At 37.0% G+C, this 26034-nt stretch overlaps 5 protein-coding genes across 7 annotated transcripts; 3 read left to right on the forward strand and 2 right to left on the reverse strand.

Moving 5' to 3' along the window:
- Window positions 1-766: 766 nt before the first annotated feature.
- On the forward strand, window positions 767-2968 carry LOC103947653 (adenylate isopentenyltransferase-like). 2 transcript variants are annotated; one of them, XM_009358585.3, is made up of 2 exons: window positions 767-2380; window positions 2474-2968. In XM_009358585.3, the coding sequence occupies exons 1-2, from the start codon at window positions 1272-1274 to the stop codon at window positions 2598-2600; spliced, it is 1236 nt and encodes a 411-aa protein (XP_009356860.1). In that variant the 5' UTR covers window positions 767-1271; the 3' UTR covers window positions 2601-2968. The 2 variants fall into 2 exon arrangements, with proteins under 2 accessions (XP_009356860.1, XP_048440772.1); XM_048584815.1 differs by having other exon boundaries at window positions 767-2968.
- Window positions 2969-10761: 7793 nt separating this feature from the next.
- Window positions 10762-11532, forward strand: LOC103947663 (VQ motif-containing protein 20-like). The gene has a single exon (XM_009358594.3). The coding sequence runs from the start codon at window positions 10762-10764 to the stop codon at window positions 11530-11532; it is 771 nt and encodes a 256-aa protein (XP_009356869.3).
- A 3216-nt stretch (window positions 11533-14748) lies between these two features.
- Window positions 14749-15483, reverse strand: LOC108867389. Its single transcript, XM_048585167.1, has one exon. It carries the CDS (start codon window positions 15481-15483, stop codon window positions 14749-14751), a length of 735 nt encoding a protein of 244 aa, XP_048441124.1.
- Window positions 15484-21530: 6047 nt separating this feature from the next.
- LOC103947679 (endonuclease 2-like) lies at window positions 21531-23884 on the forward strand. 2 transcript variants are annotated; one of them, XM_048585194.1, is made up of 10 exons: window positions 21531-21755; window positions 21879-22017; window positions 22157-22328; window positions 22412-22519; window positions 22761-22816; window positions 22899-22982; window positions 23059-23151; window positions 23243-23310; window positions 23461-23534; window positions 23635-23884. In XM_048585194.1, the coding sequence occupies exons 2-10, from the start codon at window positions 21907-21909 to the stop codon at window positions 23727-23729; spliced, it is 861 nt and encodes a 286-aa protein (XP_048441151.1). In that variant the 5' UTR covers window positions 21531-21755; window positions 21879-21906; the 3' UTR covers window positions 23730-23884. The 2 variants fall into 2 exon arrangements, with proteins under 2 accessions (XP_048441151.1, XP_009356902.2); XM_009358627.3 differs by having other exon boundaries at window positions 21533-21755; window positions 21876-22017.
- LOC103947671 (universal stress protein YxiE-like) lies at window positions 23823-25302 on the reverse strand. The gene is made up of 4 exons (XM_009358601.3): window positions 24959-25302; window positions 24722-24813; window positions 24184-24302; window positions 23823-24094 (listed from the first exon to the last, which is right to left on the reverse strand). The coding sequence occupies exons 1-4, from the start codon at window positions 25212-25214 to the stop codon at window positions 23998-24000; spliced, it is 564 nt and encodes a 187-aa protein (XP_009356876.1). The 5' UTR covers window positions 25215-25302; the 3' UTR covers window positions 23823-23997.
- Window positions 25303-26034: the final 732 nt, after the last annotated feature.

Below are 26034 nucleotides of genomic sequence, written 5' to 3' on the forward strand. Positions count from 1 at the left end.
GGAACTTTATACGGATTGTCTATCGCTTATATTTTTGGCATAATATTTTATAATGTTGACATGAAAATTGATGTTAAGCTGTGAGGTAGCATAGAGTTCCACTTTGAGAGAGTAGACATAGCATCCCTCTTCTTATAATGTTTGTGTTTTTTATTTATTGATTAGTTTGGTGACCTATAGGGTTATCCCACGAAGTCATTAGAGATCGAGTCATCTAAACTACAAGTCACCTACAAATACTCTACTCCCAATTATTTCAGATAACGCTTGCATTAATAATTTTATGTTTTAATGAAGTTACTGGCTGGCGAACCCATCCACCTATTATCTCGTCCCTTGAGTTCCGTTTGTTTTTTAACGTCTCTACCTTCATAATTGGTCTGACCTTGATGGTCCTACGAAGCACAGGATTACTCGATGCTTAATAGGTAAATACCATAATTGCTTCTTCGGGAAAGTAAGTTCACAACCATAGGATTTCTACCTCCACGAGACATTGCTCCATGTATAAGGGCTTTTCGGATTATAAAAAAATCCCGATCTAAGAGTAAATGTTGTATTTTTTATTACATTAAATTAAATTATGAATCTATTCTAATTGTCGAGTTCCGTAACATTTTGATTATTTATTGTCACGTCTATTTCAATCCTACATAGCCATATAACATTATGATTATTTGATACATAAGATGTGTGATTTTGAACTAGTAATAGTGAGGAGAAGGGGGCATAAAATAGAGTTCGGTGAACTAGTTAACAGCATGACACAACTTTTTCCATTTAATTTATTTTTCAATATTTCTAGGGGTATATATATAAACAAGAAAATGAGGCATGAGAGAGGAGAGCCTAAAAAAAACCAGAAAGGCAGAAACAAATAGAGAGAGAGAGCAGAGGTCGGTGCATGAACATAAAACTAGGTTTCGAGCACGACGATACATATAGTAGTCCTGCATTAGCCAACAGCTCCAGGACAAAAACACCACTTCCCCATTCCCATTTCCTTCATTCTCCTCTGTTGTATCGTGTTGGTCTGTTATTTCATTACCACCACCACTTCTTCTCCTCCTCCTCCGCCGCTCATACCAATTGTACTGTACTATCATCCAGCTAGCTAGCCGTCCTCTCCTCCCCACACTCTCTCTGTCCTCTCTCTCTCTCTCTCTCTCTTTTCCGTTTGGACAGTCCGTATATGTGCGCAGCCACCTGATCACATATTCCCAGCTCACCAAAATTACCAGCCTGTCCTTCTCTCTTCCTTCCTAGTTCCTATGACACTTTATCCCTTCCCAACTCACTCCCTCCAGTATTCTAATCTCAATTTCAATACGAATTATATCTCCCACCGTTTCCACTTGCTCCCGCAGCTCCACCACCTCTACAACCACCCCACTCCTCCGCTTCTCCTCCCCCAAAGGCCCCGCCGCTGGGCCCACATGGCCACCAGCCACACTTCCGCGGTCCCACGTCGAAAAGACAAGCTCCTCGTCATCATGGGGGCCACTGGCGCCGGCAAGTCCCGCCTCTCTCTCGACCTCGCCACCCGCTTCCCCTTCTTCGAAATCGTCAACTCCGACAAAATACAACTCTACCGCGGCCTCGACATCACCACCAACAAGCTCCCCCTCCCGGAACGACTCGGCGTTCCCCACCACCTCCTCGGCGAGTTCGACCCCCGAGACGGAGATTTCACGCCCGCCGATTTTCGCGCCGTTGCCGGTCAGGTTGTTTCCGGCATTACAAATCGGAGGAAGGTGCCGATGCTCGTCGGCGGGTCAAACTCCTTCATTCACGCGATGGTCGCGGACCGTTTCGAACCGGGGTGCAATGTCTTCGAACCGGGTTCAGACGCCTCCCTCTCGGCCGAGCTCAGGTACAATTGCTGTTTTCTGTGGGTGGACGTGTCGATGGCTGTGTTGACGGAGTATCTATCGAAGCGAGTCGACGAAATGCTCGACTCGGGAATGTTCGAAGAGTTGGCCGAGTTTTGCGACCCGGATTGCCAGGAAAAGCAAGACCCGGCAGCGGTTCCGACCGGGCTCAGAAAGGCGATTGGAGTGCCCGAGTTCACTGGGTATTTTAAAAAATACCCACAAAGTAAAAGGGATGAGGACGATGATCGGGAGCGGAGAGAAGCATACGAAGAGGCGGTGAGGGCGATCAAGGACAACACGTGTCAGCTGGCGAAGAGGCAGATAGGGAAGATCCTACGTTTGAGAGGGGGAGGGTGGGACCTACGGAGACTAGACGCAACGGACGCGTTTAGGGCGGTGGTTGCGACGACATCGTCGGATAGTGACGGCGGAGAAAGGTGGTCGGATATATGGGAGAGGCAGGTGGTGGGACCAAGCGTGAAGATTGTGAAGCGCTTCTTGGAGGAGTAGGTCTTCCAGCTTTTTCCAGCTATACAAAATTACAAATCCTATTTTCTCTTTCTATTTTTTTTTAATTAATTTTTCCTCCAAATTTTTAGTTCGTTAACAAATTTTGGAGGAAGAATCCCCTGTGCCCCTGCTTCCCAAATCCTGTGTGCACCGGACAAAAATTGGAAAAATCCAAAGGCGGGAGTGGTCCGATGGACTCGGAAGTCGGAGGGCTGAGTTCGGGACCAGAATGCGACAACTTTTGTGTTTGGGAGGGAAATGCAAAAGAGCACAAAATACAGGAAATCGAGAGGGGAAAAAAAAAAGAAAGAGAAACAAAAATTTTGGCAAGTGTGCAAAAGAGTTGTGTGAATTTTGTTCTCTCAATTGTAATTGAGTAGGGACTATTTTAATCACAAATTTAGCGTGTTAGCAACGAGCAAATCATTCACTAAACTCTTCTTAGTTCCTTCCTATCCTAATAGAGTTTTGGTGTCACTTGCATACCGAATCGATACAACATTGGCCTTTCTGGTTTTGTTGATAGCGTTTCAGCAAGTTTGTAAATTTTGTGTTCATATGAATATAACTATGCTAGTTTTACAGTCTAAAGTGCAAAATCTTTTAAGTTTAAGAAATTGCACATTGTACCTATATCTCTCATCACCTAATATTTTGTATGAAAAAAACAAATAACACAACGAGATAAACATCCGTTGCGGTTAAGATTTCTCTCCTATAACGCGCAACACACAGTTCTAAAGAATTCTTTTTCCAATACTTAATTGCTGAAGCTTTAGCGGTTTGAGTTTGCCAAGAAGTAACCCAGATTTAATATTACAAATTGAGGGAATAAATAGTCTGTCAGGTATTTGACCTGCATTATTATTCGTTTCATAATTTATTTATTTTCTAGTTGTTGACGTTACAACTGATTATGCGATCGAAAAAAGGAGGAAAATATAATAAAAGTGTGTTTTTATGCATATGCCAGATTAGCAAGGGAGTTGGAGGTTGGGCAATTTTACTAGATTTTGTTAGATCTTGTCAAATGCCAAAACGAAGAGATAAATTATAAGAAAAAAGAAAGATGTGGTCATATAAAATTGGTCCGTGATCTTATTTCTAGATATACACACTACACACGTTCTTAGTCTCCTCCAAGTTTCTGTGTCTATTTTTTGATGATATATATTATCATAATTGTATGCTCATCAGTTGATATGTTGCGAATTAACAAATCAGAACTCCATTTTAAAAACAATTTAGCGAAAACTTGCATTTTTCTTGACGAACGTCCCACAAAGGCCCATAAGTCCAACGGAAAATATGATATTGATTTGCGTTAGATGAGTTTTTTGTCTAGTTATTCTCATTTTAGACGTTTTTTCAATTTTAAATATGTTTCTTCTTCATCTTCTATGTTTCTTCATATTTCTTAGTAAGCAACGAGAGACGTCGTTTAATATATAGGACTCTGTTAAACTAATGACTATAATATATTAGTATCATACTCAAATTTTTCGGCTCACTATAAAAGTGTGAATGTTAAATAAATTTAGTATATAAGTATCATACCCACTTTTTTCGGTCTACTATGTAAGGACATGGGTTGTGGCTTGTGAATTCGTGAGGGAATTTTGGAAAATGTGTGATTTTAAGTCCCAAGTAGTCTTAATAAGAAAGATAATAATATTAACTCAGAGTTGCTAATACTTTCTCAACAATAGTATCCTCTCCGTAGGACAGGATACGAAGGGAAGGCTAGGATGATGGTTTCTTTCCATTCTCAAGTTCTCAACCAACAATGCAAGTCTTGAAAGTGCTTTTCCTTCAAGTGCTTCTGCTGCATAAAACATAATTGCAGCCATCTGGTTTGGAGAAGGACTTCGGGTCAATGGTAGTTGCAAGATCTAATTGGAATTTGTACCTAGACATGGAAGTCATGACTAGTCAATTTTGTGCCAGCAGAGTTACAAATTTAAGAGCAACACAGGAACATCAATTAAGTTTACCAGTTTCAAATGGAATAATATTTTTCAAATTTCCAAATTATCTGCAATATTGTTAGAAAGCATGAAACCTTGAAACTTTCCGCCCCCCCTCTGCGGGAAGGACTTGCCTACACTTGTCAGGTTACAGATCAATAACACGACGATCGTATACAATGTCAGAAGGCTATGAATCTTCCGAAGCAATTATAGAAGCTTCTGTGATATGATTCGATATGATGTGATATGATGTGATGTGATGTGATGTGATGATGTGAGGTTTCCAGGAGATAATCAATTGGAAGTCGCTATTCCAATTACGCCTTCAAAATGTTTATTTTGAGAATTCTCTAATTATGTTTACTTTAGTTTCGTTTGATATATATATATATATCCGACTTTATACTCATAATAAAACTATTACGATATATTTGTAGTGTAATCTTTTGAGTAGACGCTGTTTCATTTTAGAGTAATTTAAATTATGAAAACACAAAATAGAACTCAAATACATAAAAACACTAATTTTAACTAATGTGATTATGCTCACATATGGTAGTTTGGAGGAAGGATTTATTTAATAAAGGATGGAAATAGGGCTGACAGTGGCATGGGGATTTAACAAGTGAAGTGTAGGGCGTGTCATGGCATGGTATAATGGGACGGTCGGCCAGCAATGGTGCAACACACGAGGGGCAGACATTATTTCGTGGACATAAAAGTTTAAATTATTTGAATAATCAGCGACCACTTAATTATTATTTACTAAATTTTATATTAAGCAGAACAAAAATTAAATATATAGAGGAATTAAAGAGAGACAAGGTTCATATTCTTTGAGACCAATTATTAGTAGAAAGCTTCTGGGGAGAATTAATAATCATCAATTTTAGAGGTTAAGTTCTCTGAACTGGAACAATATTTAGTTAAGATCGATGCAACTACTATTTGCAGATGGTTATATATGGTGAAATGGCCTAGGGCGCAGCATGTGCAATGCGCTGCGCATGAAATAGCACGTACAAATGGAAAACTGAGTAAATTACTAATTTAATAAAACACTTGGGGGACCATGAATTATGAGTTGCTAGCTGATCATCTCGTAACTAACACAAGAAAACATGCATGCGTGTATATGCATTATTATTACACATTGGCATTGCTGAGTCTGTTTTTGTTGTGTTGCTCAAGAAACAACGATCAATGAAGCTCAACTCACAAGCATAGAATCGAAATTACAAAACAACAACAATATATAATGTGATCCACCAAGACCTAGCTATATATGGAGGGAAATGGATTGTCAAAAACATGAGTCAGCATTTGCATTTGCCTTTACCAAAGTCGCGTTTGCATCAGTTAAAATCTGTCATGTGAGGAAAATAAAACATCTAACAATTGGCATTCTAGGTGCATGAAAATTGTTCTAGTCAATAAGACATTTCTGAGTAAAGGTAGAAATGAACTCATTAATGTTTATGGAAAAAACAAATTAGGGATAGTTTGGGGTTGTTGTGCTGTGCAAAAAAAAATGTTGTTTTCAAAAACAACGGTAGAGCTGTTTCTGCTTTCTACTGTTTTGGACTCATGATTTTGACAAAAATCAAGTTTTTTTTTTATTTACCAAACACAATTTTAACTCTAGCTTCTTTAAAAAGCTACTTTTTAAAATAATTTCATCAATACCAAACCAACCTTTAATTTAAGTTGGGAAGTGGGTTTGCTCAGATAGTGGCACTTGAGTTGAAATTTACATATTGGAGGAGCTAGCAATGGTTGAAACTTGAACGTGGTGACATGCTGGTTGTAATGAAGCTGTTCCAATGAGGATGTTGCTGAAAAATAAAAAAATAAAAACACACAAATAAAGAAACAATAAATCAATGGCGGAAGAAAGGGAATGCTTAAAAGAGTGTACGGGAGATCCAACGAGGAGTGATCAAAGAGTGAAAAGACAAAGCATCGAAAAGTGAGTGATCAGTCAGCTAATGTTCCAATAATTAATAGTATAGTATTTAGATCAGTAGAGAGGAGCAAGATGGTTTTGTTGCAGAAACCAAGAAGAAGCAGAAGAAAGAGAGAGGCCTTCACTCCTCCGCTCTGCAACTGCAACTGCATAATTCTGCTACCACTTTCTGATGATATATACTATATAGAGAATGGGGAAGAAAGGCAGAAAAACGCAGTGCGCGTGCGGTTGCTTTGCGCATGATCCTATAACTAATTACCCTAATAAAATAACAACTCCTCTATTTTTAATATACTGAAAACAATAATATTTATAAAAATCTTGTATTTTTTGTCTTGTTTGTTTGAGCAGCACTCCATGGAAGAGTTACTGGATGCTGCTCTGACCTTTTACAAGCACAATGACAAGCATGTGGATGTGGGGTTTGTAAATTTGCAATTGCCACCGTGAATTCTATTAGTATTTTATGAGAGTTCACACCATTTTACTGCTCCATTAACCCACCTAGACCAGAAAGCTCATCTATTTTAACGACAATCTTTACTTTACTTACTTTCTCTTTTGAAGAAGGAAAAACTCGATCGATACATGAATAATTATATTTTTATATCACGTTTGTATATTATATTTCTAATAAAAATAGGACGCATTAATACATATAAGTCCCAGTTAAAAATGCCTGGTGGAAAATTTATTAAATATATCAGGCATACATACATATATTGTCTTACGTGATGAATCACAGGAATTAGTTTGTCGTACAATACGGGCACGGGACATTGGACAGATATTAATGGGCCTAATGCCCCACTCTGATACAAGAGCCACGGCCCTTTTCTTTGCCAAAGAATGGAGAATGACACTTATGCCCCTGTCTTGCAGGCCACGGGGAGCAGCGAGCTCATTTTCATAGGCTCATAGCTACATATAGACGAAAATCATACTCTTCAGATTTCACAAGACAAACAACATTCTATTTTTCTCGTTATGTATTGTTCCTTATTTTACCAGATACTCGATAGAAATGTCTGATTATAATAGCTCTTACATCGAATGAAACCGGTAGCCGGTCAATTTATCTTTCTTTGAAATGCTTAATTACCATTTCTGTCCAATAAGAAATACATGCAATGCTGTTTATTTTTTCGTCTGTAATAATTACCAATAAAAAACCAAACGTAGGAAAAATGTGAGAAAAAGGAAAATTGTTTAAGGTAGGAACGAAGAACAACTTGAACTTTGACAAACTTGAAGTAAAATTGAACGCTAAAGATGTATGCAATTTATGAAAGGATGCGCTGAAGACATAGAAACCCTTGCTCCTGATAAACACATACAAATTTGCAATCAGTCGTCCTTTCTCATGGTAAAAAAAACGTGTTTCATGAGTTGCTGAGGATGCCCTAGGCTGTTGTCTATTAACATTTGCTTCTAAAAGGCAAAGAAGATTACGGAATGATTCAGTTTTTGAATCTTCAATGGTTTCCTTTATTCAGTCCTTAAACCCCTTTTATATTTAAGCGATCACAAGAAATGTCTGATAAATGGATAAATCAAGGCATATTAAGATAGAGAAGAATGATTTTTCATTTTCAAAGGATTAAACGAGAATAAAACCTAACATTCTATTCCAACCATTTTGGGGAAGACTTGATTGGGTAATTTTTCTTCGAGTAAATCCAACCAACTTCTAGCCAACCTCTTACTGATGTAGGATTTTGTCCCCACACTCTTACAACTACACTTTAATGGTATACTTCTTCATTGTAAGTAAGAGTTTTTATGTTCGATTTCTATAAATGATAATTTCGGTACCAAAGTATTTGTTGACTCGGTATTTGGCATAAACTTGTTTGAAGAAATTAAAAAAATATTTGTGAATGCCATCAGCAGCAGCAGTATTTAAAGACCGGGCTAAAGTGATTAAAGCCTGCGCTACAAGAATTGAGTGGTAAATCTTTATTGGGTCCGAGTTTGACCGTGTCATAATCTAATAGAATGCCGCTAAGTTGTGCAGCCCATCTGCATAATTGAAACTCGAAAGGGGTAGTCATCATATTCACCATGTCTTAACTACAACGGTAAAACCGATAAAATATTTATTCTTCCACATATGAATATTTAAAAATAATATATATGCATGCATGGATTACGATGACCACGATGAAGAACGACAATATATGGAAAAATGCATTATGATAAAAGACGGTATGTTTATAAAACATGTTTCAAAAAATACATGTTTGCTGATTGTGTAGCTAGCTAGAGATCGATCAATGTGGAAGTCAGATTTGTGGATTGCGAGACTTTCTTTAAATAAAAAAGTGAAGGTCTTGGGTTCGAAACCCGTTGTTGGTGTGGAAGTCAGACTTGTGGTCAGGGGAGGTTGAAATGCCTCTGTGAGTCTTCCCGGCCCCGAAAGAGGTGCATAACCGTGGTTTGTCACCAGTTATCCTCCTTTAAAAAAAAAAAAAAAAAAAAAGAACGGATCAATCAATGTGCATGTATGCCAAAAGGGAGGTTGTAGGATTGGGAAGGTCCTTCAAGAAGAGAGATTTTTTAATATGCTAGGAACATTGTATGATACATCAAGTGTCATAATACAATTAGTTAGAAACTTAAATAAAATTCAACCAATTGCATTATGACATTTAATGTATGCCAAATTGTTTTTCTGGCTTACTAAAAAAATTTCCCTCGAGAATTTCTACAAGCCAGGAAGCTCAATAAGTGAGGAAATATATTTTCATTTAATTGACTTTGAAAAAAACAGCAGTGCATTGAAGAGATAGCTGGATTGAACTGCCAACTTTTGCTTCGATTGGGTAGTTTCTACAACGATAAAAATAAGTAATATTTTTGTGTTGCTTGTCAAATGCTATGTTTTGACCATAGTACAAAAATTAATTTAGTAAAGAACAATACAAACTTGATGAATTTGACTTTATTGATTGAGGTCAATAGAATGATATAGCATTGCAGTTTATAGGGAAAAAATCGAATAAAAAAATTAGTCAAATATTCAAATTCAATTACTTGAATACAATGAATAGTTTATAGGGAAAAAATCGTATAAGATTTACTTTTAGGCCAACTAATAATCATTTCCTCACCGTCCAACTGATTAAGTGCACTTAATTATCTGCAATTTGGTTGTGTTTAATTGAATGAGTTGGAGATACTTCTTCTTATCAAAACACCACGTGCATATATAAAGTTCAAGCAGTAATTAAACACCATCAACATATATCTTACCCAAAGAAAAAAATATACGTCTGTAATTTTGCATATATATTGGTAAATCTCAAGTCCTACTTAATTTGCCTTAAATTGCCTTCCATTCACTGAACTAAATAATGGGGAACCTCCCGAAATTCACGCCTCTCTGTTGAGGAAATAAGGTGGGAGCTCAACACAAGTGTCAAGAGCTGCGCAGGCTGTATAACCGAACTCCTAAGCAGCTTATAAAACAGTGCTAATAACTTCTTTTTTTGTTGTAATTTCTTTAATAAAACGATATTTTAAAGTAATTTATTTTATAAAAAAAATATCTAAAATAGGGCACTATAACTAACTAGCCTGACCCACATGAATGCGATGCTTATAACATTCAAGTATGTTATACTTACTACCTGGTTAGAGGTTGCAACCCTAATTTACATATGCACAATTTCTCATATGTTTGGTAGATGTGACAATTGATTCAAAATGGTACCTCTAAATTATTTTATTATAAGGAAAACTAATGAAAATGACTTGAAAACTTTGAGTTTTAACGATAAGGACAAAATAAGGGGTAAAGTGAATAGTACCAGAATTGACTTTTTAATGTAAAAATGTGATTTTTCGTTAAAGTGAACAGTACCATGAACTTTTCGTTAAAATTCTCTTTATTATATGGAAGACATCTTTTTGGGACGGAGGTTTAGGTGCAGTGTGAAACAGTGTCCGGCCAAGGAGCTAGGCATGCAGAAGGGCCACACTATAAAAGAAATAATTTTCCTAATAATAATAATAATAAAGAAAAGAGTTTTGCTTGACCGAGCGGCAACTGCGCCGGCGTTCCGTGTGGCAGCCGACAAATGCTCTCAAGAGGACAACCAAACCTCAAACACATATGGCGAAAGGCAATGGACGAATGGGATAGTAGTTTCCCAATATTTATCCCAATTAATTCCTTGATTGTGTATATATCTATGGTAAATGTCAACGGTCAGAAATGTTGGCTTCCTTCCTTTCTTTCATATTCTGTCCTTCTATATATCACACCTCTCTCTCCCTAGTCTAACCAAATGCCATCCTCTCTCTCTCTCTCTCTCTCAATTTGCTAGTTCGACATCTTAATTAGTTTCTTAATTAACTGATCCTTTCCTTTTGGAGTTAGCTAATTACTATTAAGATCAGTTAGTTAGGTTAACTAGGTAACAGATCATTGAGCATGAACCCTGCAAAGTTCCAGCGGGATGATAATCGTCCAGCACAACATTCATCAGTTAGGAGGGACCAGATGATGATCAACGGAAACCGCCCCTCCCCGTTGAAGATCAACCGAGGCTCCCATATCATCCACAAACCTCCCAATTCCTATTCCCGCATGGGCGCCGCCAATAAATCAGAAGAGCAACACCACCACCAGAAGCGGCAGCCGGTGATCATCTACACCCAATCTCCAAAAATCATCCACACGCAGGCACGCGATTTCATGGCTTTGGTACAAAAGCTTACCGGCCTCTCCCGCTCCGATAATATTCACGACGGCGTCCACGGCCAAACCCTAGACACTGACACTACTCATGAAGATCATGCAAAAGTGAAAGTTTCGTCGTGTCAAGACGACCATATCGACAATCCAGACATTGCTAAATCTGCCGTTAGCCGCAGCCATGATGGGAACGAGTCGTGTTCAGATCTGACGGATGAGATTAATTGCGGTGGTGGGAATTACGATAACAATAGTATGATTAATAGTGTTCATCATCAAGTGGGGAGCTCATCGTCTTCCGGATATTCTCCCAATGCCATGTTCAGCAACCCTAGTCCGTATTTTGCAGATATTCCATTGTTTACGCCGACCGCAAATAATTCGGCGGATTTCTTCTGCCCGCCTAGGCCGCTTTACAGATTCTCCGATTACTCATCGTCTCCGAACGTTGGCGGTTCGATGTCTCCATCAATGTTCAAGTTCATCAAAGGACTCCCAGAATATTGACTACATGATGAACAACTAATAAGCACAGCTAGAGGATTATCCAATCGAGCTAGTTGATTATTTGCTACCGCTGTTAATTTATTGGTTAATTGATTCTTTATCCGTTTCTTTAATTCATTTTATTATGTAGACACAAAAAATATATTGCTTGTCCATAGCTTAATTCATAGAATAATTCAATCAAGGTTCTTGCTTTGTTAGTCTTTGTTTATGAATTTGTGGATTTCGAGCCTGTGCATTTAACCTGAAGTGGATTTAGGTCGTGAGTTACCGCTGGCAGCTGGTAACCAACCAAATAATATTGGCCTTCTGAAATTTCATTAGGTTTTGGGTACGTAGCACTAGCAAACTTTATGACACATATCCATTGACATATTATATAATTCTGCACAACTACTGCACTAGAAATAGGAAGCCCTCTGTGCAACTTCCTGTACAGCCTCAAGTATTGACTTGAACGCTAACCACATCGACATGAGTATTCTGGAAAAGGATGAATATTGGTTTAACGACGGGGAGCTAACCTAGTAGCTAATTGAATATTCTCTTAGTTAAGATCCACATGGTTTACATTGAAATCTGGACTAACAAAATGATTTACAATGTGTATTGTTTACAATATTTGTTCACATCTACGCCATGAGAAGAAATGAAACTTTTAGATAATCAAAATTTGGCCTTAAATTAAAGCTAGCTAAGCCAGCATTGGACTTGTATGTACAAACTAGTTTGTACTAGAAACAATAAAGGAGAACATTAGCACCCCAAAAAATCCTAACATTTTTTACCATCAAAATTAAATGGCATAGCAAAAAATAATTTACCTTCAACTTTATAAAACAATACCAACTTAAAATCCATGAACCATTAGAAAACTCATTTTCTTGTTTTGCTTTATTAAGTTGTCAAATATTGAAGCTATTTGATCTAAACTAATATAATTTTGTGATTGGACCTCACATGTCTTCAAAATGAGAACCTTAGCATAACAAGATTGATACAAGAAATGAATGACTGAGATTGAAATTAGACGATATTAATAGTAGTAAAAATCAAATCTAATTGCTAAAACACTCGTAGCATTGAATGATATGTAATATTGAAATCACACGAGCGCAAAATTCATTTGTCAACAATTAAACCAACGGCCACTTAGTACTACAGTCTAGTGGTATTTTTCTTCACTTGTAAGTGAGAGGTTTTAGGTTCGATTTTCGACAAAGACGAATTTGAACACATTATTGTAGATAATTTCATTTGTTAAAAAAAAAAAAAAAAAAAAAAACAAATAAACCAACGCACAAAACAGCCGCCGACATTGAGTTCATATCATCAAAGGCCCACCACCAAATATCTATATTGGTCCAAAAACATACATGAAGTCCAAAATGTTTTGAGAAAGAACTTTCTCTGGTCCGTGGGTTTGCATTGGGCTAACCCCAAGTCCAACCAGCAATCACAATCAGGCATTGATTCGCAGTCGCAAGAGGCCCGACAACGCTGACTGGGAACATATTCTGGTACGAGGATCGGATTCTAAAACCAACGTTGCGTTTTCGTTTTGGTGAGAAGAAAGTATGGAAAACAGTCAGGTAACTGGTTATGTTCTACAAGTTACTTTGTTTACTGTTTATCGATCTTTCTTTTAGCACAAGACAAGCATGCGAAATCTAGAGCTATATGTCATCAGAAAATTAAACTTCCAAGTTCCAAGTTATATGCGCGCACACACACGCATGTATGTGTGTATATATGGGTGATTGAATTATGTTTCTTCCTTCCGAGTCGAATAGCTTATTTCTCAACCACAATATCTTAAAAATATATGCATCTTTTTCTAATTATATTCTGATGCGCCAGAAAACCAGACAATATGATGTTGATTAGAGAGAGCACAACATGTGATGTTTAATTGTTGTATTATTCCAACTTCATTAGGCGCAACTACCAAGTTATTTATTTGTCCATACAAACCTTTGAACTATTATTATTATTATTATTGGCATTGCCACCTACCTACTTTTACGAGGCACAACTTAACTTTCAAACAATGGCATCTCCAAATACATCTTAGAAATGCTAATGTACGATTTAAAAAGTGAGACTTTTTATAAATTTTGTATCATCTCAAACTTTGATATCAATTTTCGGGCCAATATTATAAAACATTGTGCAAAAAATATAGGTATTAGAGGTTCGTGGAAAGTCTCACCTTGAGAAATTTCTCTTTTATTACAAACATACACTATGTATTTGGTTGGTGAGTTTCTTTCCAGCCACATTCAACATCTAACTTGTATATATTTAGTTTCGGAAAAGGATTCTCACCGAATTCTTTTATTGGGGATTCCGTGATCGTGATCGTTCATCGTATATCGTGCAGTCAGTTTTCGTTAGGTACTATTTATATTTAATTTTAAAATTTAAATGATTTCTGACCGCACGATGTACAATGAACGATCACGATCACGGGATTCTCGTAATCCCTAAAAAAAGGATCTGACGAGGATCATTTTCCTTCAGTTTCAATGAGAGCTAGCTTATATTGTTCTCATCACTTCTGACAAAGAAAAAAAAGGGGTTCGCTCTTATCTCTATATGAAGCACTAATGGATTCCATTTTATTTTTTGGTGTTGTACTTGAAATAACATTCAGTTAACAAAAGAGGAATGTTGAAATAATACCAATAAAAGTGAACTGCCATAACGAAGACAATACCTGATTTCTATTTTAAATAAAAAACTAATATCAACGGGTTTTAAATTTATCGTTTATATTTGTTTAACAATTAACAACCAAAACAACTGGCAAAGAAGATTAACGACTTCGCTGTCGCAGCCTTCGCAGCCTTCGCGGAGAGGAAGCTACTAAGAAGCTCGTAATTTCCCATTTTTGTGTTGATTAAAAGCTAAGAAAACCAAATTGAAAAGTCAAAAAATGGTAAATCCAGGTAAATAATATTAAAGCTATATTTACAAAATAATGACCTTGCATTATTTGATTTCCGTTGTCCTTTAACTGTAATTTACAACAGATACGACCTAACAGCGCTACAGCACCGCGTGACGGCCGAGTCACATCCACTCACGGCTGACTCGTCAAAACGCTCGTCCGTCACAACAACCGCGTCAGTGTCCCACCACGTATCATCCAAGTCTGCCCCCGTTACATTACCTAACGGCGACGCCACTTTCCTCACGTCACCAATCGTCACTTTACCGGTTACGCCATCCTTGACGTAAACCTTCTCGTCGACTGCCTGACGCCACTCCAACGATTCTCCCGAGCTGCGGGCCCCAATCAGCGAGTATCGCCGGAATCCGACTTCCGACGCGCGTGTCCCAAACACCTAGAGACACGCGCCCCGACACGCCCGAGTCAGCAGACAGAAACGTAGACGGAGACGACGAGTCCCAGAGCTTGACGACGCTCTTGCCGGCCGTGAAGTCAGACCATGAGAATCGATGGCCTCCGAAGCTTCTGCGGAGGCGGAGTCCCAAGTTACGATTCTGCTCTCCGTCGTCGCCGTAATACCCAGAGCCTCTGACGTGGAAATGTTCATCTCTCCCAATCGAACTACTTTCGTCGTCGTACGATATTTCGGATTCCGATTCGTCATCGGATACGGAGGAAGCCGACGAAACAGAGCAGATATCGTCGTCATCGCTGACGTCGGAGTAATCGCCGTCGTGGAGCTGCTGGGAAAGCGGCTGCGGGGCCAATAACCGGAGGCGGCGGAGACTGATGGCAAAAATGTTGATTTTAGTGATGAGGGTGCCGAAGGAAGCAAGAATTGCGAGGATTAGAGCTCCCCATTTCCAGAAACTGTAAGCTTGAGAGACGTTTTGGATTCCGGGAATCGATAAACTCTGGGAAAGAAAAGAAGGGTCCGGCAGGGAGGTCAGGCGGGAAGGAAGATCGGTAATTCTATTGAGCACTGGAATTTCCATGGCGGAGAGCGGTGGTGAGAGGAAGATAAAAAAGAAGAAGATGAGGAGGTTTGAGGAGGGAGGGGCTTTGGGGTTTATAAGGACGCCAAGGGATAATTGGAAATTTTGAATAAGAAATTACCAGAAATTTAAAAAGGTTTTAGGTGTGAAGACTGATGTGGAAGATAACGACTCGCTCTGTAAGTTTCAGGGATATTCGTTCCACGTCAGAAAAGCGTAGCGGCCTTTTGCAATTGCAAAACAACGTGGTTGGAAATTATTGAATTTGGTCATATGTTATTTTGAATTTTACGTGCTTTGATACTAAACGACATAATTGATTATATTGCAGACGGAGGTGTAACAATATTAGCAAGAGCAAATGTGCTTCACACCTTCACCTCTGTACACGAATTCAATTTTCCTCCAGTATTTTTTTCCATAGGTTGAACAAACAAAACATTAATTGCAGACATTATAAAACTTTCATGTGTTGGAGGAGAAAAAATATGTGTTTATAATTTTGTTTTTCTTACTAAGCGATTTATGCATGTGATAGAATTGAATATAAGACGTCATGATGTAAGGTCAAAATTGTCTCAACCATAAACTCCCATAGAGTTTAGACTATTTTAAAATACATTCAATTACATTAATAGAAGTAAGAGAATATAAATATATAAATAAATTCACATATTATAGTCACAAAGCGAATTTAAGTTCAAATGTCCACATCTATAATTTGATTAAATTAAATTTATTATCATTTGTGAAGGAATTAAAAAGAATTGAAAAAGAAGTTGAAATCATCGTGTTAAAAAAACAAATAGTCTCACAACAAACCTATCGTATCAAATCAGATTGAATCTCAAGGACGTTCTATCACAGTTGAGAAAAAGAATATTGTCCTTGTACCATAACATAAATGCGAACTCTATCTACTCTCTAGTCTAACAAATTTATCAAAAAAAAACGAAATGAACCATTCGTGGTTGTGAGTGAGGCTGACTCATTGGCAGCGAGCTGGAGGATGTGATGCCGGCCCCGTCCAAAACCTGTAGCTGTCAGAGCTTAGACGTTCCACCACTTGAATCTTGACACGTGATCAAACTTAATTCCTTGGTCCTGCAATTCTAATTTATTTTCATTTTTTCCTATGATGTCATTGTATTTGTGGCTGCATTAAGCACTATGTCTACGATAAAAATAGGTAATATATTTGTCAGTGATTATCATTGTGAAATCAGTGTTTAAGCGCTAATCGTTTAGTAATTTAATAGAGTGTTAATACGTAATTTGAGTTTAATTTACAAAATCTTTTCAATTTTCAAACACTTTATTTATTTTTTAATAAAAACAATTTTACTATTTTTATTTAAGGGTAAAGTTTGAGCTTGGAATGTAATAGATTGAAGAGGAAGATTCTAAACACTAGGCGATTCTAACTGCAAACATTTTATTTTACATCTTTATTTAAAGATCATCTTTACCATTTTTTTTCAATTTAAAATTATTTAGAATGTGGTACGATATCCTAATAGATAAAATGTTAATATTGGTGTTGTACCCATACATCTCCAGTTCAAAATTCTCACTCCTCTTAATAATAATAACAAAAAATAAATTAGTTATTTGTTTATTATCATAAGCATTTCATTGTATTTTCAGTGACACGGTATAGGTCAAATTTTTGTTTTTTGTCATTAGATATTCACTTATTAGCACTTGAACGCTTATAATCAGGATGATTGTTATTAGCACAGCTGGTTTATTTTTTAAGGGTTTCGCCGGTGGGTGCCCTTTTTCGCACGACCTAGTGAGTCACCTACCAAGATGGAGAAATGTCCATGACAATTGTGGTCCAGTTTTATAAGATTTTTAATCCACTGCACCTCCTTTATGGTTTTGGTACAATTTCAATCCCAGCTGTGTTTCGCATGGTGGCGCATTGCGCACTTCTCTGCTCTCACACAGCGACAGCTACCGTCCAATTGAAAACAATTATTATTATTTTCTGTTTTTTATGTGGCAGCAGTTGCTTGTATAGTGCAAAAGTCCATATATCTTGTATTAATCTCTATCTTAATATAAAGATTGTGAACGGTTATTCGCATTTCAAAATTTTCATTTTACACTCATCATAAGTGTATTTTTCTTTTATAATATATAAAGTTTGGATTGTACGATGAGATTTTTGGAATATAATAACAATGTCCTAAAGATTAAGGGCTTTGATTTGAGGTCCAGTTAATTAATCAGTGCAGGAGAGGTGGTTGAGTCTGGTTTCTTCACATTAGAAACAAGTGGATTATGTTGGTTACTGACAAAATCATAGAAGCACGTTACAGGCAATAGACGCCTAATTATTTCCTAATTGTGGATTACTGGCCAAAAACACTTCCTAATTAACAAACTATTTGGAAGAATGCGTGGCTTTTACTAATAAGATCGTATGTATTTACATGCTCCTTTCTTTTTCGATTTCAATCGTTTACCAAGCAAACCGTAGGTATTAGGTAATTATATATGCCCAAACACACATAAAATACTCACGGTCAATATGATACTTCTATGAAATTAATTAAGCTTAATTATTGGTTAATTGCAGCTTACACGTAGAGTTGTTAGTGTGAAGAGATTTTCAGTGTGATTGAAATACAAAACGGTATATCACATATAATAATATCAGATGAGGGACACAGAAAAATATATATTCTTTTTCACTTAAACAATGACGTGTTAGTATTTCGAGTTGTGTCATGATCGTACATCAAAACTCTCTCGTGTAAACACAAACCAAATTCCAAAGATCACTAATGGTGATGGGAACTCGACTAGTAATAACAACAACAAAAAAGAATAAAGAGAGATTAACTAGAAGTCGACTTAAATAATGAAGCATTAGTGTCCCAACTTGTGTCATGAGTATTTGAAAAATCTCGTGTAAACACAAACCAAATTTCAAAAGATAACTAGTGCAGTGGTGATGAGAACTTGACTACTCATAACAACAGCAAAATAATAAAATAGAGATCAATTAGAAGTCGACTTAAATAATGACGCTTTAGTTTGTATCCTAAGTAAATGAAAATCGATAACACTATCAAATTTCAAAGATCACTAATGGTAATGAGAACTCGACTAGTACCTAACAATAGAGACAAACTAGAAGTCAACTTAAATAATGAAGCGTTAATGTCCTGATTGATGTTCTGAGTATATGAAAAATCGGCTCGAGTAAACACAAACCAAATTTCAAGGGGTCACTATGGTAATGGGAACTGGACTAGTAATAGCAACAAAAAAATTAATAAAAGAGAGACGAACTGAAGTCACGTCAAGCGGGAGAGATCCATAGACCCAATCATCCAAAAAGTCTGAAACCAATTTACGTGATACGCATGCAATATTTTTGGGTAAATTAAATATAATTACTTGCTGAAGTTTCTAAGTTTTATTTTCAAAGTTTGTCCAACTTAAGAGACGCAGAAGTAATATATAACGTGTATTGCATTGGCCTAAATAATTATCTTCTGACAAACTTTACGCGAACAGGAAGAGAGTATTTAATGATTAACCCCAAAAATTTTGACTTTTTTTTTTTTTTTTTTGTTGAAAAAACGATATTATTTAACTAAAGGTTGAGAAAGTGGGTTAAACCGCACAATAGGTTAGGAATAATGTGGTTCAAATTCGCCTTTAAAGATAATCGAACCTATGACCGCATATTTTCAAGTGAAGAAGAATACCACTAGACAATAGTACTAAGCGACCTAAAATATTCTTCATTTGTTATCAAATTTTTTATTAAAAAATCTATAAGTAGATCTAAAACAAAATAAATTTTAAATTAAAATAGGCTCAATAGCCACACGCGCAATCCAACGAGCAAATAACGAAATCAAATGAAATCTCATCTCAAACTCAATAAGTGTTATATATTTATGTTACGTACAAAGCATGCAGAGAGAAATGCATATATTATAAGAATCTTAATGAAACACTTTTGGTACTGTTCATTTTTAACATTAAGAACATTTTTACCTTGAAAAGTTATTATTTGTATTGTTCACTTACACATTTATTTTGTCATTTTTATTAAAACTAAACCTTTTAAAAACTTTTGATTAGTTTTCCTTATATTCTATCATTCTATATTTTGTATTATTTTTTTCTTTACATGACTGACCAAAAAATTATGAAGAAAATGGTGCGAAACGTGTTACACGAAATTTCTACCAAGGCACGAGGCATAGCTAATCTTTGCCTTTCAAACAATTGAATTGAATTAATTTAATTTCAGCACGTGTTCAATTCAATCATTGGTGCTGGCCCCAGTCTCCACAAGAAAGGGGATGAAATTTGAGATATTAAACTTTTGGAGCATGACCTATTTTTTTTGTTTTACATTGATCGTGGGCTCAAGGCCCACAGTCTATTCAAATTTTTAGGAACATGCCGAAATTGAGATGGCCCATCTTAGTTTCTGGGCCTATAGCAATATTCAAAAGAATGACGTAAAACATATTTTTCACATGAAAAAAAGCTTACCAAGAAAAATGAAAATTATGGGTGGAGGCAGGAAAATATAAGATTAATTGTAAAATATGCGATCTTTGTTTTTCTAAGAATTATTGTAGCCTTTTTCTAGGGTTATGTTTTCTCATGAGACTTACTACTTTAGGTACATGAATGTTATATGAATGATCTTTCACGGTCACGTCTCTAAAAATTATTATAGTATTAGAATAATTTCGATGCAGCGATGCAAAGATAAAATATTCTTAGCTAGTTGAGCTATAAGTCAATTGCTGTTGAACAACAAACAGCTTGATTTGGGCAGCTTGAACGCCTGAGGAGCAATTACCCTAGCCTTTATGAAAAACTTGTCTCCTCTCTGGTTGCATACGAGGGGTCATGTAATTAACAATTTGAAGAATGCATACAGTACGTACGTACATAGGAGGAAAACTTAGGAGATCAAAATGTAAATATTGAGACATATTCTGAGAGCTCCACTGAATTTGAGGAACAAATCTAAAAATGCTAATGCATGCATCACCCGTGCAGAACTGCATCAACGTTGATGCCAAGTCAAAGTGAGAGACGCGTGAATTCAACACTTAGGATTCGTTTAATTTTTTTTTTTAAAATGACAGAAAATGCTTTTTAGAGAAAATATTGTATGTTTCAAAAATACTTAAAGTACTTCCTGCAATAAGCACCATTTATATGCTTCTTGTAAGAAGTACTTTAAGTGCTTTTCAGAATTCACTTGCATTTTTACTAAAAATTGGTTTCAAAAATATTTTCACAAAAAACGTTTTCAGTTATTTTAAAACATTTTCAAATGAGCTTTTAATATAAAGAGTGAGAGAGCACATGGCGAGAAAAATGTAAGTTATAATTAGGTAAAGTAAACAGCCTAATTGGCAAGGGATAAGGATCATCGCTGGATTATTTTCCTGAGGATTTTGTGATCGTATATCATGCAATCAATTTTCGTTAGGTACTATTTATATTTAATTTTAAATTTTAAATAATTTTTTACTGCACGATATACGATGAACGGTTACGATCATGAGATTCTCAAAATCACCAGGAAAATGATCCGGCAGTTGGAAAGAACCAGGAATTATGGGATGAGTAATGCTATTCATACCATATTTTTGTACCACATTTTCATATCACCTTCGATGACATTTGATGTGGACAGCCATATCATTTGAATTAATCAGATTTTTAAATTTAGTTCATTATTTAATAAACTAATAATTAAGAAAAACTAGTTAATTAAATGATGATTGTGGTATACGATGAGTTTTTCTTATTCATTTCCTTGGGTTTTGTAAATTTTTCAAATGATGTAGTTATCCACATAAGATACCACCTAAAATGGTATAGAAATGTGATACAAAAATATAGTATGAATAGCATTAGGTCTACGAGATACTTTTATTCATTCTGTTGGCTTGACTTTCTAGGGCACGTACCCTTACGTTCCCACTACCACCATTTCACGTTTCAAATGATCTCTCTTTTTAAAAGTTGCCTTCCTTTTCAAGCACGCAATCAAGAAATTAAAATTATTAGATATTTAAACACAAAAACCAGGATTTCTTGCTTAAATAACCAAGATATATATACATACACCATCAAAATCTCCCATAATTACTGCAGGCGATTAGTGAGTGCACACACAGATGACAGAGCCACCATTGTCGTGCTTGTAAAATATCATCCACATGATTCAATTTGGTGAAATCCGATATCCATCCCTGCCAAAAACAAAAGTTAGTTTATATGTAAAATGACATCCGCATAATTCAAATTTAAATTCCTTTCCAATTTGTGTTCTCATTACTAACTACAAAACCAGAGAAAATCCGTCATATATTAGCTGCATTTTTCAGCAGTTTTGTTTCTTCGGACGAAGGGGAAGCGATGGAGTGTGGCAGGATCCTGATTGTTATTGCCTTGTGCTCGCTGCTCCTTTTTCCTGTGATTCATGGCTGGAGCAATGATGGGCATGTCACAGTCTGCAGAATTGCTCAGGTTCTTATCCAACGTCATATTTTTCTCATACCTCGGCTTAACCAAGTTGGCTAGAGTAATAAAGATATACCATATTTTGCGTCTCGGTTAAATTTTTAGTCAAAATTCGGGCGTTTTTTTTTGGGTGATGTGATGACAGTCTAGGCTGAGCAAGGCGGCGGCGGATGCGGTGAAGCAACTGCTTCCAGACTATGCAGAGAATGACTGGAGCAGCCTGTGCATATGGGCGGATCGTGTCAAGTTTATTTTTCCCTGGTCATCTGCCCTTCACTACATTAACACTCCTGAAGTTTGCAGTTACCAGTACAGTAGTATGTTCCCTTAAACGTGATTAGTGCATATATATATGTATTAATTATAATTAATCATGGAATTACTAACGATTAATCTCCAGGGGACTGCAAAGATGAGGATGGAGAGAAGGGGCGTTGTGTTGCAGGGGCAATTAACAATTACACCACTCAGCTTCTGACCTACAATAGCCAGTCGTCTCAACCTAAATGTAAATACTATACCTTTTGAAAATTACTATTACGTAGAATTCTCATTGCATGACGCGCAATTGATTGATAATGTATCAATGTCGTTAAAAATGTATCTGTATTTTTTTGATATATATGTCTTACTGGGGACTATGATATCAATACATTATCGATGATATATTAGAGTCCCTTTTCGTCGCGGACTATACGATTATGTGACCGAGTTCTGTTTTTAACTATGTTTTATTCTGTGATAATTAGATAACCTCACGCAGGCGTTTCTATTTCTTTCCCATTTCATAGGAGACATCCATCAGGTATGGCGCAATCTGTATAACCAAACACGCATGATGTTATGTTACCCTAACTCACGATCATGATCTTACGCGTGTTACACAGCCTCTGCATGTTGGTTTTGCTTCGGACAAGGGAGGCAACACAATTGACGTTCACTGGTATACGAGGAAGCAAAATCTTCACCATGTAAGTCTCATCTTCCAGTTCAATTGTTCGACACACTACTACTTAATTTAACTAAATTTTCAAAATTCACATACAGATTTGGGATGACAACATAATTGAGACCGCGGAAGAGAGGTTTTACGATTCCAATGTCGAAGAACTAGTTGACGCAATTAAACAGAACATTACGGTATCTTAGACTAACTGTGGTAGAATATTTTCTGAAATGTCTGAATCCTAACCTTTGTTCTTTGATGCTTATTATATGTCTTTGAAAACAGACTGAATGGTCAGATCAAGTTAAGGGTTGGGAGACCTGCGGCCTAAACAAGAAAGCATGCCCCAACGTGTATGTATCCTTCGCTTTTGTTATAAATTGGCCAAACTTTATGTTTTCGAGCCTTCTGGTTGTGTTAAGTCTGTTCTGCTTGCTGATAAGATCAGCAAGGCTCGGCCTAGACGATTCACTAACCTAATTACTGGGGGTACTTATTTGCAGATATGCGTCTGAAGGTATCAAAGCGGCTTGTGCTTGGGCATACAAGGGTGCAGATGAAGGTTCAGTGCTAGAAGGTAAGCATGAATGTTTTGAATTCAATGGTAGTATGCTGTTTGGTCGATAAATTGAGGAGAAAAAAATGAATGGAATAAGTTAAACATTGTTAATTTGCAGATGAATACTTCCTCTCCCGGCTACCAATAGTCCATAAGCGGTTAGCTCAAGGTGGTGTCCGTTTAGCAGCTACCCTCAACCGAATCTTCGGGTGACAGAACACTTGTTCTGCTTAAAGTTAATAAGATTTCCAGAAGCATATATGCCTCCAAGTTTAAAGATATTGTACTTGTAGTTATATTTAGGTATTGTTCTAGAATTATCTTTGTTTCACAAATATAAACCTTCATATATCGTACTGCTTTCTTTTTAACTACAGAAAGTTTTTTCACATCGCAAGGTTCATATTAACTGTCATAAGTTAACACCAAGTTTTCTTACATCGTCTCAATCGATACCAGTAGCATCCAAATGAAAACACAGTCAAGCAACTTCACCTTCAGCTTGTGATTTCTTCACGACGAGGACAGGGCACTTGGCGTTCTGAACACAGTAGTTGCTGACACTACCAAGAATTGCCCTAGCTCGGCACATCAAAATCGTCAGACCCGTAAACGAGATGCAGGCAAATAGACACAAAAATAGAAAATTAGATGAAATGATACTAACCTTTTGATTTTTCCGAGCCCACGCTCGCCTAGAATTAGCAGATTGATGTTGTGTTTTTGGACAGCGTCACATATGGCTGCTTTCGGATCTCCTACTTCTGTGACTGTCTCTGCATTTACCTATGAGAAGAAAAAAATGGTAAACTTAAATCAAATGTTTCACAGTGGTATAGTATAGTATAGTATCCCAAAGAACATCAGAGCGCCATTTTTGGTAGAGCTAAAACTGCTTACTGATAACCAAAATTACCTTTGACAAGGTTTGGTAAACATAAAAGTGTTTTTGGGTCATACAAGCACTTTTTGAAAAGTGCACTTCTAAGTAATGCTCTAGTAAGTATTGAAATTTTTAGTAAAAATCTGAACTGCTTCTGCAAAACGCGCTGCTAGTAAAAACACATATAAGTAGTGAATCTACCAAAAGCAGTCTCAAAAGAAGTACTTATACGAATAGTATATACTATATACAAACAAATACAAGTGTATATATACGCACACATAAAGTTTTGTGATTGAAGAACGAAGAACTTTGGCCCTACCCCATGATTAGCACAGATCTCTTTAGCTTTCTCCAACAGCCCCAACGCAAACTTTCTGTGATTTTCCTGGGATGAGTTAACAAACTCCTGACCTTTATTCCATAACACGAACAGGTAACAACAAACAATTTGTCAGAAGATTTCACAGAAATCTCCTCTCCACATGTGTACGGCATTATGCACCTTGAAAATAAAGGAGCAAAAGAAAAACACGATGAAGAGACTGAACAACTTAACTGGAAGACATAGGATAGTACATGCGAGCACTGCCGAGCGACGCCGAGAAGATGACGTTGCCGGCGGAGGGCGTCTGAGCCGTGAAGATGATCAAGGGCGACTTGGTTATGGAATCTTTGAGGTTGTCGAGAGCCCACATGAGCGCGTAATGACTGCACTCGCTCTCGTCAATGGCCACCATCACCCTCTTCTCAGCTCCTCTTGCAATCGCTTCTCCCATTCTTTCTTCTCCTCTCGCAATTGCTTCTTCTCCCATTTTTTTCCCTTCTGGTTTTTGTTGACAAAACGAGAGGGGGTTGTATCTCTATTTATCAGATATTTCGGGATATTTGTAAAAACATGGTAGTTGAAGAAACAGATGGAGGGTTTTCTCAGGTCAAAACTGCCAGTCAAACACCTAGTCCAACCCCACATGGGTAGATTTTGATAAGGATAATACTTGGTGCGGATTGCATTTGTACCCCATGTTTGGCAAAAATTTCTTTAGCTTTCTCCAACGAAGCTAATGTCACCTTGTGGTGGTTTTCTAGCAAAATGTTATCAACTCGGCAGCTGCACAAAGCGCATACAAAAATAAGGAAACGACAGCTGATCAAGCATACAGTTACAAACTTACACTCCGATAACTGCAACAGTTGATTTGTCAAATAGCGAACTAGGTAGGGTGATTTGGATTTAGAGACCCTACGGCCAGCTCTGAAACTGGCAGCCTAAGCCGAAGAGAAGTCAATGGGCTGTGCAGTGAACGACTAGCTGCGAACTGACGATGGTGTGGCGTACAATTTTGAGCGCCCAATTGAAGGCGTATTGGCTAAACTTGCTCACATGGATCGCCACCATCACCTTCTTCTCCATATTCTCCCTGGTCCTCCATCCTCTCTCTATCTATCGGTGTCTATCACTCTCTTTCTTTACAGACAAGACAAATCACGTTTGTCTGTGCATGCCTTTGTGGTCCATTTAAATCCGGGATAGAAGATAATGGGAGGACTTGGTCTCTCCTGTATTCCTACTCCTACCAAGTCCTTAGAGTCGAAACTACAAAGCACAAACGTGGTGTCTCGATCCAGTCTGGC

Source organism: the organism of the source record quoted next, unplaced genomic scaffold (assembly GCF_019419815.1).
Source record: "Pyrus x bretschneideri cultivar Hongxiangsu unplaced genomic scaffold, Pyrus_bretschneideri_v1 Contig22, whole genome shotgun sequence".
Taxonomy (NCBI): domain Eukaryota; kingdom Viridiplantae; phylum Streptophyta; class Magnoliopsida; order Rosales; family Rosaceae; genus Pyrus; species Pyrus x bretschneideri.

Bases quoted from the DNA above. Each gene is read 5' to 3' on its own strand.
- LOC103947679 (XM_048585194.1), top strand. From the start codon at position 21,907: ATGGAGTGTGGCAGGATCCTGATTGTTATTGCCTTGTGCTCGCTGCTC. The intron at 22,329-22,411 runs GTATGTTCCCTT...ATTAATCTCCAG, and splicing joins TTGCAGTTACCAGTACAGTA to GGGACTGCAAAGATGAGGAT. The intron at 23,311-23,460 runs GTATGTATCCTT...ACTTATTTGCAG, and splicing joins AAGAAAGCATGCCCCAACGT to ATATGCGTCTGAAGGTATCA.
- LOC103947671 (XM_009358601.3), bottom strand. From the start codon at position 25,214: ATGGGAGAAGAAGCAATTGCGAGAGGAGAAGAAAGAATGGGAGAAGCG. The intron at 24,814-24,958 runs GTTAAGTTGTTC...TATGGAATAAAG, and splicing joins GTACTATCCTATGTCTTCCA to GTCAGGAGTTTGTTAACTCA. The intron at 24,095-24,183 runs GTTAGTATCATT...GTGCCGAGCTAG, and splicing joins GGGCTCGGAAAAATCAAAAG to GGCAATTCTTGGTAGTGTCA.
- LOC108867389 (XM_048585167.1), bottom strand. From the start codon at position 15,483: ATGGAAATTCCAGTGCTCAATAGAATTACCGATCTTCCTTCCCGCCTG.
- LOC103947663 (XM_009358594.3), top strand. From the start codon at position 10,762: ATGAACCCTGCAAAGTTCCAGCGGGATGATAATCGTCCAGCACAACAT.
- LOC103947653 (XM_009358585.3), top strand. From the start codon at position 1,272: ATGACACTTTATCCCTTCCCAACTCACTCCCTCCAGTATTCTAATCTC. The intron at 2,381-2,473 runs GTAGGTCTTCCA...CCAAATTTTTAG, and splicing joins GTGAAGCGCTTCTTGGAGGA to TTCGTTAACAAATTTTGGAG.